Source organism: Leucoraja erinacea, chromosome 18 (genome assembly GCF_028641065.1).
Source record: "Leucoraja erinacea ecotype New England chromosome 18, Leri_hhj_1, whole genome shotgun sequence".
Lineage (NCBI taxonomy): Eukaryota > Metazoa > Chordata > Chondrichthyes > Rajiformes > Rajidae > Leucoraja > Leucoraja erinaceus.
In genome coordinates this window covers 23024507-23038677 of record NC_073394.1, presented here as the reverse complement: position 1 = coordinate 23038677, position 14171 = coordinate 23024507, and the positions used below count along the sequence as shown (strand labels likewise).

Sequence of the window (14171 nt, the reverse complement as noted above, 5' to 3'; positions counted from 1 at the left end):
TATGAACTATAATGTTGAAACACTCCAAAACAAATGTTTACAATTTTAATTCTGAGCAAATATCCCTCAAGTATTTTAGCGCTAGAGTTAGAGAAGGATCTAGCTGTTGGAAATCATTACTCTAGGAATTCAGATATATCCTAACCTTCATTGAAATGCTGATTTATTCTGACATCCAGTGAAACACCTTCTGATCACCCTCCGGCCCATGTGCTAAACAAAATCAGCACTGTCTGGTGAAATGTAAAAACAGAACTGCAGGTGCTGGTTAACACACAAAAGGGCACAAAGTGCAGGAGTAACTCATCAGGTCAGACAGCATCTCTGGAGAACACGGATAGATGATGTTTCAGGTCAAGACGCTTCTTCAAGAGGGTCTCCACCGGAAACATCACTAATCCATGTTCTCCAGAGATGCTGTCTGGTGACCTGCTGAGTTACTCCAGCACTTTGTGCCCTTTTGGCTGATGAAATTTCTGATCTTACCCATGTTGCGCCCACTATATACCTTGTGCAGTATCATTGTATGGGTTACAACCTCCCCTACAGTGTTTCAGCGAAGTACAAATACCAAGGATACTATTCATTAATCCCAAATATTTGGTATAAAATACAAATGTGCACTGCTCTATAATCCTTTACCTAGAAGGTATTTGATATTTCAGGACGTCTGAAATGATTTATCAGAACATGGGGCAGCACAGTGTCGCAGAGGTAGAGTTGCTGCTTTACAGAGCCAGATACCTGGGTTCAAATATGACTACGAGTGCTGTCTGTGGGGAGTTTATATGTTGTAGGTTCTCCCCGCGACCCCTTGTGTTTACTCCAGGTACTCCGGTGTCTTCCCACACTCCACTTGTAGGTTAATTAGCTTCTGTAAATTGTCCCCAGTGTGTAAGATAGTGCTTCTTCTTCTTCTTGCGTATGGTGTGCACAACCTCAAGTTGTAGGACAACTTGTTCTGTTTGATCTCATTTGATTGTGCACGCCGGGTTGATTGCATTATTCGAAACAGGGCGGACCACGTATAGGTTGCAATCTTCCACCCCAAGATAGTGCTAGTGTGCAGGGTGGTCGATGGTCGGCGCGGACTCACTAGGCCGAAGGGCCTGTTTCCATACTGTATCTCTGGTCTAAATCTAACTGGATCGTGGCTGACAATAGTTCTCCTAATAGTTCTCCTGTACTTTCCCTAAATTGTATTGCAAGCGGGCTTACTTTAGCCAGCATTGGAGCGGGTTATAGGATCATAGAAAGTTCCAGCTCAAGAAGACTTTTATTTTGCTAATTGTGAGATTAAAATGTAACAAGCTAGCCGACAAACCTTACGTCCTGGAAAGGGGCTATTTTGCTAATTGTGAGATTAAAATGCAATGAGAATGGTAATTCACGCAGGCACTGTGATTTGAGTGGAAGAGAAAGCGGGATAACATAGAACTAGTATGAATAGGTGGTTACACAAAAAAGCTGGAGAAACTCAGCGGGTGCAGCAGCATCTATGGAGCGAAGGAAATAGGCAACGTTTCGGGCCGAAACCCTTCTTCAGACTGATCGGGGGCGGAAAGGGAAACGGAGGAGGAGCCCGAAGGCTGGGGGATGGGAGGAGACAGCAGGGGGGCTGAATGTATGAATAGGTGATCAGTGATCGACATGGACTCAGTGGGCCGAAGGACCTGTTTTCATGTTGTATCTCTAAACTTTAAACGTTTAAAATACCACTTTAAAGAATAGGCTCAAAGTGTTGTAAAATACAGTTGTATCATAATGTGTGAATATAGGGACTATGTGTGACGGCCGCTTTTAGCTGTGGGACACGGACATGAAGCTGTTTTGACCGGATCTTTGTACAACGGGTCTGTAAAGGATACCGCGGGCGGGGATGCCGAGCTAGTGCAGAACCCGCCATGAAAGTGAGGAATGGTGCTGTACTTGGCCAGAGGGAAAGTTTAGTTGGAGGCCCTGGTTACACAGCGAATAGTCCACGGAGGGAAAGCACTCCAAATCATTTTGCACCACCCTCAATTGCAACAGTAAACAGGTACTTCAAGTATCGAGGAAGGGGAGGGGGAGAAATGAGGAACTGATTCTCCACCGAGCGTGCATGCCTACTGACCCTTGAGGATAGGAGTCTTCCTATTAAACCCCACGTCTTGTTCCCCAATGTGCCATAAATCTCTCCGTCTGAACGAATTTCCGGATAATCTGGGATATCTGAACCTTAACCGCCGTCTGGAATGATTGTTGTAAATATTCTCTCGTGTAAATGGTATTTTAAAAGCAAGGTCATGTCTGTTAGGGATGCAATAGTTCGCGAGATACTGTATCCGACCAGTGCATATAATATGACTGTTACTGAATTAGACTGGATTATCTTTATCTTTCCTTTGTTTGTAACAAAGAATTTGTTAATCCTTATTTTAACTCGCTTTATCTAGGAGCTAGTGACTTGGTTGAGTGTGGGAATGAGAGACCAAAAGGTGGCGCTTTCGATTGTCCAGCTCGGCAGTAAGGAACTCTCATTGAGAGTACGTGGCCCAGTACTTGCTCTCTCTCACTGACTCAGGGAATGGCCGATAGACAAGAGTCCAATTCCTGGTTGCAGCCACCCGCTGATTCTGCTGGACGATGTTTCTGTGTAGACTTCAATTGAAGACAGGGGCAGGCTTAGCTTCAACGCGTGAAAATCGGGCAAGTAACTGGATGTCAGGTCAACGATCTGATCAGTAAAATGGAGACAGTGGGAACTGCAGATGGTGGAATCTAGTGCAGAACACAAAGTGCTGGAGTAAATCAGCGGGGCAGGCGGCATATGTGGATGACGTGGATAGGGGAGGTTTGGGGTCGAAACTCTTCCTCAGACTCACCCCACTGTCCCATTGAATGGAAGATCTATACGATGCCTCCAACACTTAACGCTGCGATGAAGGGTCTCGACCAGAAGTGTCACCTATCCATGTTCTCCAGAGATGCTGCCTGACCCGCAAAGTTGTTATTCCATCACTTTGCGTTCTCCAACGATTTGTTCAGCCGGTCCCATTGAATGGCAGGACAGATTCAAGGCCTAGTGTCACTGTGATCACGCCGCCCACCGGTACAAGATCACCACCAAGAACTGGGCCCCATCGAGGTGGAGCCTGTTCCCCACATCACCACCCTTGCTCCACCACTTAATGTTGCGGTAGCTTTTACTGGCAGTGCCTGGGTTTCTACACAACACACTCGGGCAAGGTACTAAGCGGGCACATGGTCTCCGTTCGTTACCAGTCCAGAATCAAATCTCAGGAGAGGAATAAAATTGAAGAGGAAACTGGAGACGCTCACACTTAATTAACATCAAGGGTGTTGATACTTTTTTTTAAATCTAGAAAACTGGATTGTATCAAATACGAGGTCAATCGACTCCCAAGAATAGGCTGTCAAGTCGGTACGATTCCACTGCTTAACCTTAATAACGGTATCTTAAAAAATATAAATTGCTAAATAAAAATAGCTCAAAGCTCCCTGTAAATATTATGTATTTTTAATTGCCGTTGCAATCATTTCTTAAAGCACTAATTTTTATTTTATTTTTACAATCACTTGTTAATCGTTGTACGTACATTAGCTTTTTTTTATGTGTCAGGATTCTTGTTTTATTCTGCGGTGGGTTAAGTCTAAACGAGGCTTACAAATAAGTTTCTGCTATTTTTGTTTTTAGCTTCAGTGTACTTGAGGTTCTTTGTGTTATTGAAGATATATTTATTGTTCTGTTCTGATGCCTTGACAGCTAACTGCTCTTGTTTATCTGTATTGTCCAGTTAGAAATTGTATGAAACTTTAGTACTATGTCACAACAGCAGGGATGAAACAATATTCTTAGCCAACCTTGCATCATCCACAAATGTGAAAATCCATTCTCTTTCTCCCATGCCCAACATCTTAAATTCGAAATCACTTTAAAATGATCAGGGTTCGTGTCTCTAAAGGCACCGTTCTCGTGTTACCGTTTTAAAAGCGTCCCTTTATCATAATATAACCAATTGAGATGTAATGTCATTGCCCGCATTAATTGTAGCCCAATTCAGTCTGAAAATTGGAGTAATGTACTGGATTACCCGTGGTGTTACATCGCGAGAACAAAGCTTCTTTTCAAGGATTTAAAAAAAATCTGTGGTTAATCTCGCCTCACATCTGATGAATCGAATCCGATGTTGCATAACGTGGCTAATTCTTTGATCTCTTCTGTTGCCAAATTAGGATTCGTACTTTTGACGAAACGTATTACGATCGTTGATTATGTTCATCTCTTACCAAATAGTACTCGGCTGTCGATATGCAATAAATATTGTTAACTCAAACATTCCTGTGGCTCATGGTACATTTAACTGTCGACCGTTGAGATAACAAACACCACTAAGTGCTTTTTTTTTACATCGCTTGTTGATTTTAATTTCAAACGTTGTCAAATCGATATGTATCATTTTTTTTTACCTAGCATTTAACAATAAAACATTATTATTCAAGGTCCACCGCTGTGTATTTACTTTTGATAAACCAGACGCTTTAAATTTGGTATGAATGTTGATTTCTCCAATTTCAAGTAACCCATGTCGTTCTACTAGTTTCACTGTCATCCTGCTAAGTCTGTATCATGCATCTTCCCCCTCAGGGAACGATGGACCATTGTGGGCTCCACCTTTCCTTCATTATTGCTGGCTTTGATCTGACTTTTTGCATTTCTTTCTTTTATTTCTTCTGTACCTTTTCATATTTCTCAGTTCCCTCTCCCCTGGCCCTCAGTCTGAAGAAGGATCTCGACCTGAAACGTCACCTATTCCTTTTCTCCAGAGATGCTACCTGACCCACTGAGTTACTCCAGCTTTTTGTGTCTATCTTCCTTTAAATTTCCCGACGGGTTCCACTCGATTTTATACAATTGTCAAGTCCACGTTTTATTGATCACCATCCTTGTGTATATTTTATAAGAGGTAAAGTTTGCAATGGGGCAGAATGCAAGACCAGCACCAAGATAAAATGTCCAGAGGTCCAAATAAAAAGTTGAAATTATAAAAGTAAAATATTGTGAAGGCTCAAAAATATGAAACATATATTTACTCAATTCAGCAATGGAATGTCCAAAATCTTGTAATCTGCCTGGTCTGGGGAGCTCATTTTGATGAGGATGGCAGGGTGCCTGGGTGAGGTTGAGGGAGCACCTAATGGGAGAAATAGGACTCTGGTTCTACTTCAACAGCCTTTGCAGTTTTATATAATTAAAGACTTCCACCTAGCTTACAACCCAATGGTATGAACATTGAGCAGAAACAAAGAACTGCAGACACTGGTTTATACCAAAGATAGACAAACTGCTGGAGTAACTCAGCGAGTCAGGCAGCATCTCTGGAGAAAGAGGGTGGGTGACATTTCGGCACTGGACCCAAGTCTGAAAAAGGATCCCGACCAAAAATATCACCCATCCTTTCTCTCCAAAGATGCAGCCTGACCTGCCAAGTTCCTCCAGCACTTTTGTGTCCATCCTTGGTACACACATTAAATTCTGCAATTTTAGCTGTCCTTTAACAACCCCCTTCCCTTTCTTCCTTCAGGCAGCAATCTGGAAAACATAGGCAGGTGAAGCTTTGACTCAGGACCTTTCTTCAGACCAATTGTAATAGTGGGAGAAAATGGAAGGGGGGGAGGGGGGGGGGGGGGGGGGGGTGGGTGGCAGGGTAAGCAGTTACAGGTGAGGGCCGGGGGTGGGTGGCAGGGTAAGTAGATACAGGCGAGGGGGGGGGGGGGGGGGGGGGGTTGATTGTAGATAGGTGGATAATGGTCGGAGACTGGAAGGCAAGTTAAAGGTCTTGTTCACGAGGGAGAATGCCGAAAACTCCACACCACTATCACATAACAGACGAGCTAGAACAAGCAAGAATAGCTTGGGAACTTATTTTATAAACTTGAAAATAAACAAAATGTGAACAAAGCTTTTATTTTTTTGTTAGTACAATAGGTTTAGATAAAAATTCCAGGTACCACACAGTGGATCTTGAAGGCCTTTTTGCTTCTGTGATAACCAGAGGCATTGAGACTACAAGCAAGATAGTGTGAATGCAGCAGATCCTGAAGGAATGGTCTCGCAGTTCTGTACAAGATACAAAATAAGTTAAAATATTACAGAGGAACAAGGAACTGGAGATAGACAAAAATGCTAGAGAAACTCTGCGGGTGAGGCAGCACCTATGGAGCGAAGGAAATAGGCAACGTTTCGGGTCGAAACCCCCAAAACATAGAATAGAAACATAGAAATTAGGTGCAGGATTAGGCCATTCGGCCCTTCGAGCCTGCACCGCCATTCAATATGATCTGCAGTCATCCAAACAGTATCCTGGAGATGCTGGTACCTGCCTTCTCAGCAAGTACCCTCTGATCCCTTTAGAAGACAAGGGCCACATCTAACTGTTGCCCAATCAAATCTAGCCAATGAACTGGCCCGACTACCCTCTGTAATGTTAGAGAGTTCCAGAGATTCATACCCTAGATCTCTGAAGTGAAAAAAGTTCTTAGGATCTCAGTTTCAAAAGGATTTCCCCCTTATCCTTAAGTGACCCCTTGTCCTGCACTTCCCCAACATCGGGAGCAATCTTCCTGCATCTAGCCTGTCCAACCCCTTAAGAATTTTGTAAGTTTACATAAGATCCCCTCTCAGTCTCCTAAACTCTAGAGAGTATAAACCAAGTCTATCCAGTCTTTCTTCATAAGACAGTCCTGACATCCCAGGAATCAGTCTGGTGAACCTTCTCTGCACTCCCTCTATGGCAAGAATGTCCTTCCTCAGATCCTCAGAAACATTGCCTATTTCCTTCGCTCCATAGATGCAGCCTCACCCGCTGAATTTCTCCAGCATTTTTGTCTACCTTTGATTTTCCAGCATCTACAGTTTCTTCTTAAACAAGGAACTGAAAATGCTGGTTTACCAAACTTAGCATGTCACGCAGCAAGTCCGATGATGTATCCGGTCTGAAGAAAGGTCCCAGCCCAAAACGTTGCCCAACGATGTCTCAGAGATACTGCCTGACCCACTAAGTTACTACAGTAATGTTACTACAGTCTACTCTTAATATGGATAATCAAACCGTAGATACTCCAGAAGTGGAAAGCACCACAGGATTAGGAGAGCTACTAAGGCTTGATCAGTGTAGAGTTTTAATTAAGAGAGGCAAATAGGAGCATAATGAAGCAGCATCTTGCAAAACAAATTGGCCAATGATACTGGGGTGAATGTAAGAGGGTTACATAAGATTATGGAAGTTCAACATAAAAATAAAATGACCTATTAAGTACAGGTAAAATAAAAATAAAATTATAGATCATTTTCCAGCCTTAGATTGCTTTGTCAGCACTGGAAATGAATCACCCATCTCCCTCCCCAAGGCCATCCCAATGTCCCTTGTAGCCTGCACTAGAGAGCAGTGTCACACTTGCACCATCTATCTGGTGTGTCCTTTTTTGATTTATACCCAAGAGTTTGCAGTGCAAGGGCAGGGAGGACATTGAACTGCTAACAAGGGTACAGCAAGAAGCTTTTCCTTACCTCCCCACACACTCCCAGCTCCCGTCATACGTAGATTCCGACCCAAAGAAGAAGGAAAAGTACTCCAAATCCCATAAAGAGAGATGCTACTAGAGAAATCAGCAGCTCTTTGTAGATGTCCCGTGTGTACTTGGTAGATGTGACTTCATATCTAATGGAACGATTCAGGAAAAGTGATTGAGAATTTCATCTGGCTTCCACAGTTTCTCCGTAGTGTTTTGAAGTACATTGTTAGAAGCTATGACATGTACAAGGAAATCTGTCACTAACCTCAAGCATTATCCTGATTTAAACCAACATAACTAAGGATGAGTTTCACCCTGGACATTCCCTCTTCTTCCCTCTCCCATCAGGCAAAAGGTACAGAAGTGTGAAAATACACACCTCCAGATTCAGGGACAGTTTCGTCCCAGCTGTTATCAGACAATGGAACCGTCAAGTCAGCACCTGGAGAGCTGTCCTGACCTACCATTCATCTCATTGGAGACCCTTTGACTATCTTTTATTGGACTTCATCTTGCACTAAACGCTATTCCCTTTATCCTGTATCTGTACACTGTGGATTGCTCAATTGCAATCATGTATAGTCTTTTCGCTAACTGGTTAGCACCCAACAAAAATATTTTTTAATGTACCTTGGTACACGTGACAATAAAGTAAACGTAACAATAAATTCAACCATCTACCATACATGCAATCCACTGACTCTGCTGGTCAAGGATGGAGCAGGGCGCTGGCCTGTGTTTTTTAGGCCTCATGCTTTTCATAGGTATCCCCAAGATCAAGATCCAAATGCAAAATACTGACTCCCTACCAAGAACACTCTAAGTCAGGAATGATTGGCTTTGAAATGGCGCTATGTGAAGAACGCTTCTAAAATTTCATAAATGGAATCGGCAAGTCCCCACATCAGGTTCTATCATCGCTCCTGAAGACTGGAATCACAATTTTGCTATTCCCTGTCACGCACCGCTACAATATACAAATCCTTGTGTAACGCTAGATGCAATACTGACAAAACACATGGCGCTGGAGTAACTCAGCAGGTCAGGCAGCATCTGTTGGGGTAATGGAAGGGAGACATTTTGGGTTGAGACCCTTCCACAGACTGTTGTAGGAGGAAAGAAGCTGGATGGAAAAATGCTTCTCCAACTTACCCCCATTACAATCTGCCTTGACCCAAAACATCATCTGTGCATTCCTTTCTTTGATGCTGCCTGACCTACTGAATGACTCCATCTAATGGGGATAAGTACTGCAAATAGGAATCAAAGGAATCTGACCCATCTTACTTCATCTCCAGCTATATCTCTTTCTGTAGACCAAGCTGCTAAAGACCAGTGTGACATAAAGCCTTTACAAGTTACAAAACTTTCGAATGTTTTTATTATGTTAAAACATTTCAAAACTGTTCTGATAATAGCCGCACGAATTAAGTTGTGCCAATTATTAAGTTTGTTAGTTAAGGTCCTTCGGCTCACAGAGTCCACGCTGACCAATGATCACCCGTTCACACTAGTTCTACATTATCCCACTTTCTCATCCACTCTCTACACACTAGGAATAATTTACATAGGCCAATGAACCTGCAAACCCGCACGTCTTTGGGATGTGAGAGGAAACCCACATGGTCACAGGGAGTACTTACAAACTCCACACAGGCAGCATCCGAGGTCGGAATCAAAGCCATCTCTTGTGCAGAGAAGCAGCAGCTCTACCTGCTGCACCACTGTGCACGGGAATGCAACTAAACTGTTTTATCCATTACTATTAACGTCAACTTAACCTATAAAAGCCGGTTCGAAGGATCAATGACCAAAAAGATTGTAGCACGATACATTTTCAACACAGTGCACCAAGTTAGAACCAAACTCCTTGCTAACACTGAAAGTGACTATGTGAACCCTTCACATTGATCAGAATCCAAAATAGACTTTAACCAAACACAATTGGAAAGGATACACAAAGAACCAGGCTGTGAAGAACATTCCAATTGCTAGGAGGACCACGGTCAAATGTGGGAAAACAGCAGGATTGACCGGGCTGGTGTATCGGATCATTGCCTCAAGCTCCTGGGGAAAACAATTGTCATAGTGATTAACTTTCCACAGTAGAGATAGACAAAACATACAGGAGCTTCTGCTTGACCAGGTGAAAGACCATACAACAAAAAGGGGTGTCCATATTCACACACAAGGCTGATGACGAACAGGTCTCTGGGCTGAGTAATAGTGAAAGGTCCCAACCCGAAACATCACCTATCCATAAGATAGACAGAAAATGCTGGAGTAACACAGCAAATCAGGCGGCATCTCTGAAGAAAAGGAATAGGTGACATTTCAGGTCAGAACTATTCTGCAGACTTCACCTATTCCTTTTCTCCGGAGATGCTGCCTGACCTGCTCAGTTACTCCAGCATTTTCTATCTAACTTCAGTATAAACCAGCATCTGCAATTCCTTCCTATGCATCACCTATTCATGTTCTCCAGAGATGTTGCTTGACCAGCTGAGTTACTCCAGCACTTTGTGGTTGTTTTGTGTAAACCAGCATCTGCAGTTCCTCATTTCTCCAAGTAATACATTCCAGCCAGAGCCAACACTATCCACAGCTGACAGCCAGGTACACTTTCTACAGGGTCCCACTCAGTACTATCCCTAGCTGACACTGGATGACATCGTTAATGATTGTGAAGTTACTGACAAGCATGCAAGACTGAAGCCTAAAAGTGTGAACAATTCTCAGCTATCCGGAATGATGATTGAAATTCTGCAGAACAGAGGGGACAGTACAGCACAGGGGCAGGCTCTTTTGCCACAATGTCTCTGCCAAGCATGATGCCAAGCCAAGATCTTATCTGCCTGTACAGAATCCATACCCCTCCATATCTATTGCTTATCCAAAAGCCCCCTAAAGGCAACTAATGTATCTGCCTCCACCCCCACCTCTGGAAGCACATTCCAGGCACCCACCACTCTCTATTTTAAAAAACCCACTCCACACATCTTTAAACTTTGCCCGTGATGCCTGGTACTGAATGTTGGCTACATTTTAGCACAGAGTCTGCATGGGAGACCGTGCTTTACATTAACTGCTAATTGCATATTTTCTTCAAAAAGATAATGAAGCTGAAGTGAAGGGGATATTCTACAAAGTCTCACACTACAAAGGATTTTGTATTTTGGCAAACATAAAGCATAACTTAGGACATGCAGGTGGGTTATTTTGATAAGATCAAACAGCGCAGCAAAAGATTCCAAAGAAATTTCAAACAGACTTCAAGAGCAGCTTCCTGCTTCCTTTGCCAAGCCAATATTGGATCCTAAAAACAAACTGGAAATGAAAATTTGTGGGTCAGACAGCATATATGGAGGGAAAGGAATTATGTTTGCGGGTGCAAACACTCCATTGGGAGCAGCGAGGGAAGGTAGCCAGAATAAAGTGAAGACAGGGCCTGAAGAGGGATCCTGACCTGAAACGTCAGCTACCCGTGTCCTCCAGAGATGGGCCTGAGTTACTCCAGTGCTCTCTTTAAATAAAAAAGGGAATAAAGAGGGGGTGGTGGGGGGAAGTATAGAAACGGGAAGAATAATGGATCGAGAAAAACAGGGGATGTAGTTTATCTGGATTGGGAAATTAAATGGAATACCAATGGGTTGTAGATCACCGAAGTATAATTCTTGAGTTTGCATTGGGTAAACTATGTTGTGGCAATGGAGAAGGCCACTGCCACACCAAAGGACAGGGTGTGTGGAGGAATGCAAATAGGTGATTGGGATGGCCTTCCTTACCATCAGGCTCCAGCATTCTTTAACCCCCCCAGCCTCTGTCTCCATCCTTTCATACACTGGCTCCATCTGTCGCCTCCTTTTTATTTAGTCCCCTTGTCTGGTTCCACGACCAGTCTCCCAACTCCACCTAGCTCCATCTGCCCCTCCGTCTGATTAATTCCCTCTCCAGTTTATTCATTTCACTGCACTTCATGTGCAAGTGACGAATAAAACTTGACTTGACTCGTATCTACTGAGTCCTATGTTTACATAATTATTCTGCGGCTGCACGCAAGGATTTGATTGTTCCATTTCAGTACATCTAACAATAAAACACTCTTGACACTTCACTTTCCACCTATCACCCTCTCACTCCCCTCTATATATCGGCTATCTTCCCTCTCCACTCCCAGTCATGGTGCAATCGGAAATGTCTAGTTCCTTTCTCTTCACGGATGCTGCTCGACCCGCTGGGTTCCTCCAGCATCCAAAGTCGTGCGTCTCATTTTTGGATCCAACATGCCAACTTGACCCATGCCAACTTGACCCTTAACCATTTGGACCAGACACTTGAACCTGCTGCAAGGGGTCAGCAAGTCTTGTTACATAACATTTAGGTTTCAGTACCATGGTATAATTTACCCATTTCTGAAAGGTCATGCAATAGATGTGCACAGGGGGCACAGTGTTGTAGCTGGTAGAGTTACTGCCTCACAGCACTGGAGACCCAGGTACGATCCTGCCCTTGGGTGCTGTCTGTGTGAAGTTTGCCCATTCTCCTTGTGACCGCGCGGATTTCCACCGGATGCTCTGGTTTTCTTCTACATCCCAAAGATGTGAGGGTTTGTAGGTTATTTGGCTCTGTAAATTGTTTCCTAGTGCGTTGGGAGTGGATGCGAGCGTGGGATAATATAGAACCAGTGTGAACAGTTGATTAATGGTCAGCTAAAGGGCCTGTTCCAGCTGTATCTTTAAATTAAAAGGTGTCCAATCGATCTGAAAGAAGGTCCCGACCCAAAATATCACCAGTCCTTGTTCTCCAGAAATGTTGCCTGTCCCACTGAGCTACACAAGAACTCTGTCCCTTCCTATGTAAACCAGCATCTGCAGTTCCTGGTTTCTAAAAAGATGGCCTGGATGACTAATTTCATACTCAATAGAATTATTTGTATCCTCAGTGATGATAAACAACACAAAGAACATGCTGGAGATTTTAGATTTAGTCTGCCAAACAAGGAGGAAATTGAGTCATTAGCACCCATACGTGTTTACGTGTTGCCCCGTCCCCACTCCAAAACTGGGAGCAGGCATTTTTAAAAGGCTCCAATAATGTACAAGACTTTGCACAAATAGCCTTTTAAAAATCCATCCATCGAAACTCCAAAATTAATGATGGGAAGAGGTGAAATCAAATATTTTGTTCAAAATGACTGAATAATCAACATGCTGCAAGATAAAGGAATACACTTTAAAAAAAAAGGTTTGGCACACTGTAACACAGGAATGAACAAATAAAGATCAGTGTTCAACTACTCTGAATGGCAGAACCTTTTTTCTGATCAGTAGCAAAGTTCAAAACAGCCTATTAGCCATACTAGCTGGTTTAACTTGAAGAACAGGGCCAACACTCCTTTCCGTAGCAACAATGTAATAAAAATGAACTGCTGATGCTGCTTTATCCCAAAGATAGACATAAAATGTTGGAGTAACTCAGCGAGTCATGCAGATTCTCTGGAGAAAATGGATATGTGACATTTTGAGACTCATTAGCCAAACAAATCCTATCCACATCCCATCCCAGTGGGAGGAAATTAGAGACCAATCAACCTACAAATCCACACATCATTTGGATATGGGAGGAAACTGGAGCACACAGAGGAAACACTTGCAGTCACAGGGAGAGCATGCAAACACCACTCAGAGAACACCCAAGGCCAGGATCGAATCAGTGACTCCAGCGCTGTGAGGCAGCAGCTCTGCCAGCTGCACCACTGTCAATCAACTGATGGAAGATGCCAGTGACAATACTGTATTAACATTTGGGACCAATAAACTGCTCAATGATAAGAGTTGCATTTGGTCAAGACTACTCCGTTCCAGACATGGTCACAACCTTGATTCACACATGGGACATTGAACTGAATTGTAAAACTGTGAGGGTTAAGGGTTTTGATATATCTAGGTGGTATTTTAATGTGGCACCAATGAGTCCTGGCAAAGCAGGTCAATGGATAAGGGTGAGAGGGGCAGGGAAATGGAACTAGCACCCGGCTCTGCATGAGTGTCGTGTTGCCCTGTAGCTCTACCGTCACAAGTCTGTCCAAACCAACCGCTCGCTCATTCCCTGCCCCAGCTCCTTCTATACCGCGGGCCCGGTCCCGGTCCCACACCACCCAGCCACGGGCATTGACCCAGTCCCACCTCGCCGGCGTCAGCCAGCGCCAGCGCCGCCCCCTCCTGCAGCGGGACGATTGGCCCGGCCGGTTGCCCGACACCCATGCCGTAGTCCCCGCGTCCCCGACGCCCAGGGCCCCGATCCGGTCCGACCCTGCCCTCCCCCCGGCCACTGCCTACTCCCATCCCGCCACTGCTGGTCCCTCTCCCCGCCACTGCTGGTCCCTCTCCCCGCCACTGCTGGTCCCTCTCCCCGCCCCCGCGTCCCCTCTCCAGCCGCTGCCGCTCACCATCTTCGCTCTCGGGCCACGTCTCCACCAAGGAAGTCACCTGACGCCCCCCACTGCCTTCTGGGACTTGTAGTCTTCCCTTCGCCCCTTTAAATCCCCTTTATTTTTCCGACCGTATTCAAAGATCGTCGTGCTGCGCATTTATTTT

The 14171-nt window shown here is 44.2% G+C and overlaps 2 protein-coding genes across 5 annotated transcripts in view; one reads left to right on the top strand and one right to left on the bottom strand.

The window, feature by feature from the left end:
* The window catches only part of myrf (myelin regulatory factor), a 154700-nt gene extending 150196 nt beyond the window's left edge, over positions 1-4504 (top strand). For all 4 annotated transcript variants that reach the window (XM_055649569.1, XM_055649571.1, XM_055649568.1 and 1 more), the window contains one exon: positions 2436-4504. The gene's annotated coding sequence lies outside the window, so the exon portion shown is untranslated. The remainder of the gene's footprint in view (positions 1-2435) is intronic.
* A 1448-nt stretch (positions 4505-5952) lies between these two features.
* tmem258 (transmembrane protein 258) lies at positions 5953-14171 on the bottom strand. Its single transcript, XM_055649567.1, has 4 exons — positions 14024-14171; positions 9533-9642; positions 7571-7721; positions 5953-6121 (listed from the first exon to the last, which is right to left on the bottom strand). Exons 1-3 carry the CDS (start codon positions 14024-14026, stop codon positions 7595-7597), a joined length of 240 nt encoding a protein of 79 aa, XP_055505542.1. The 5' UTR covers positions 14027-14171; the 3' UTR covers positions 5953-6121; positions 7571-7594.

Excerpts from the sequence above, each read along its gene's own strand:
- tmem258 (XM_055649567.1), bottom strand. Across the intron at positions 7,722-9,532 it reads TTCACAGCCTGGTTCTTTGT|ATATGAAGTCACATCTACCA; the intron begins GTATCCTTTCCA and ends TCGTTCCATTAG.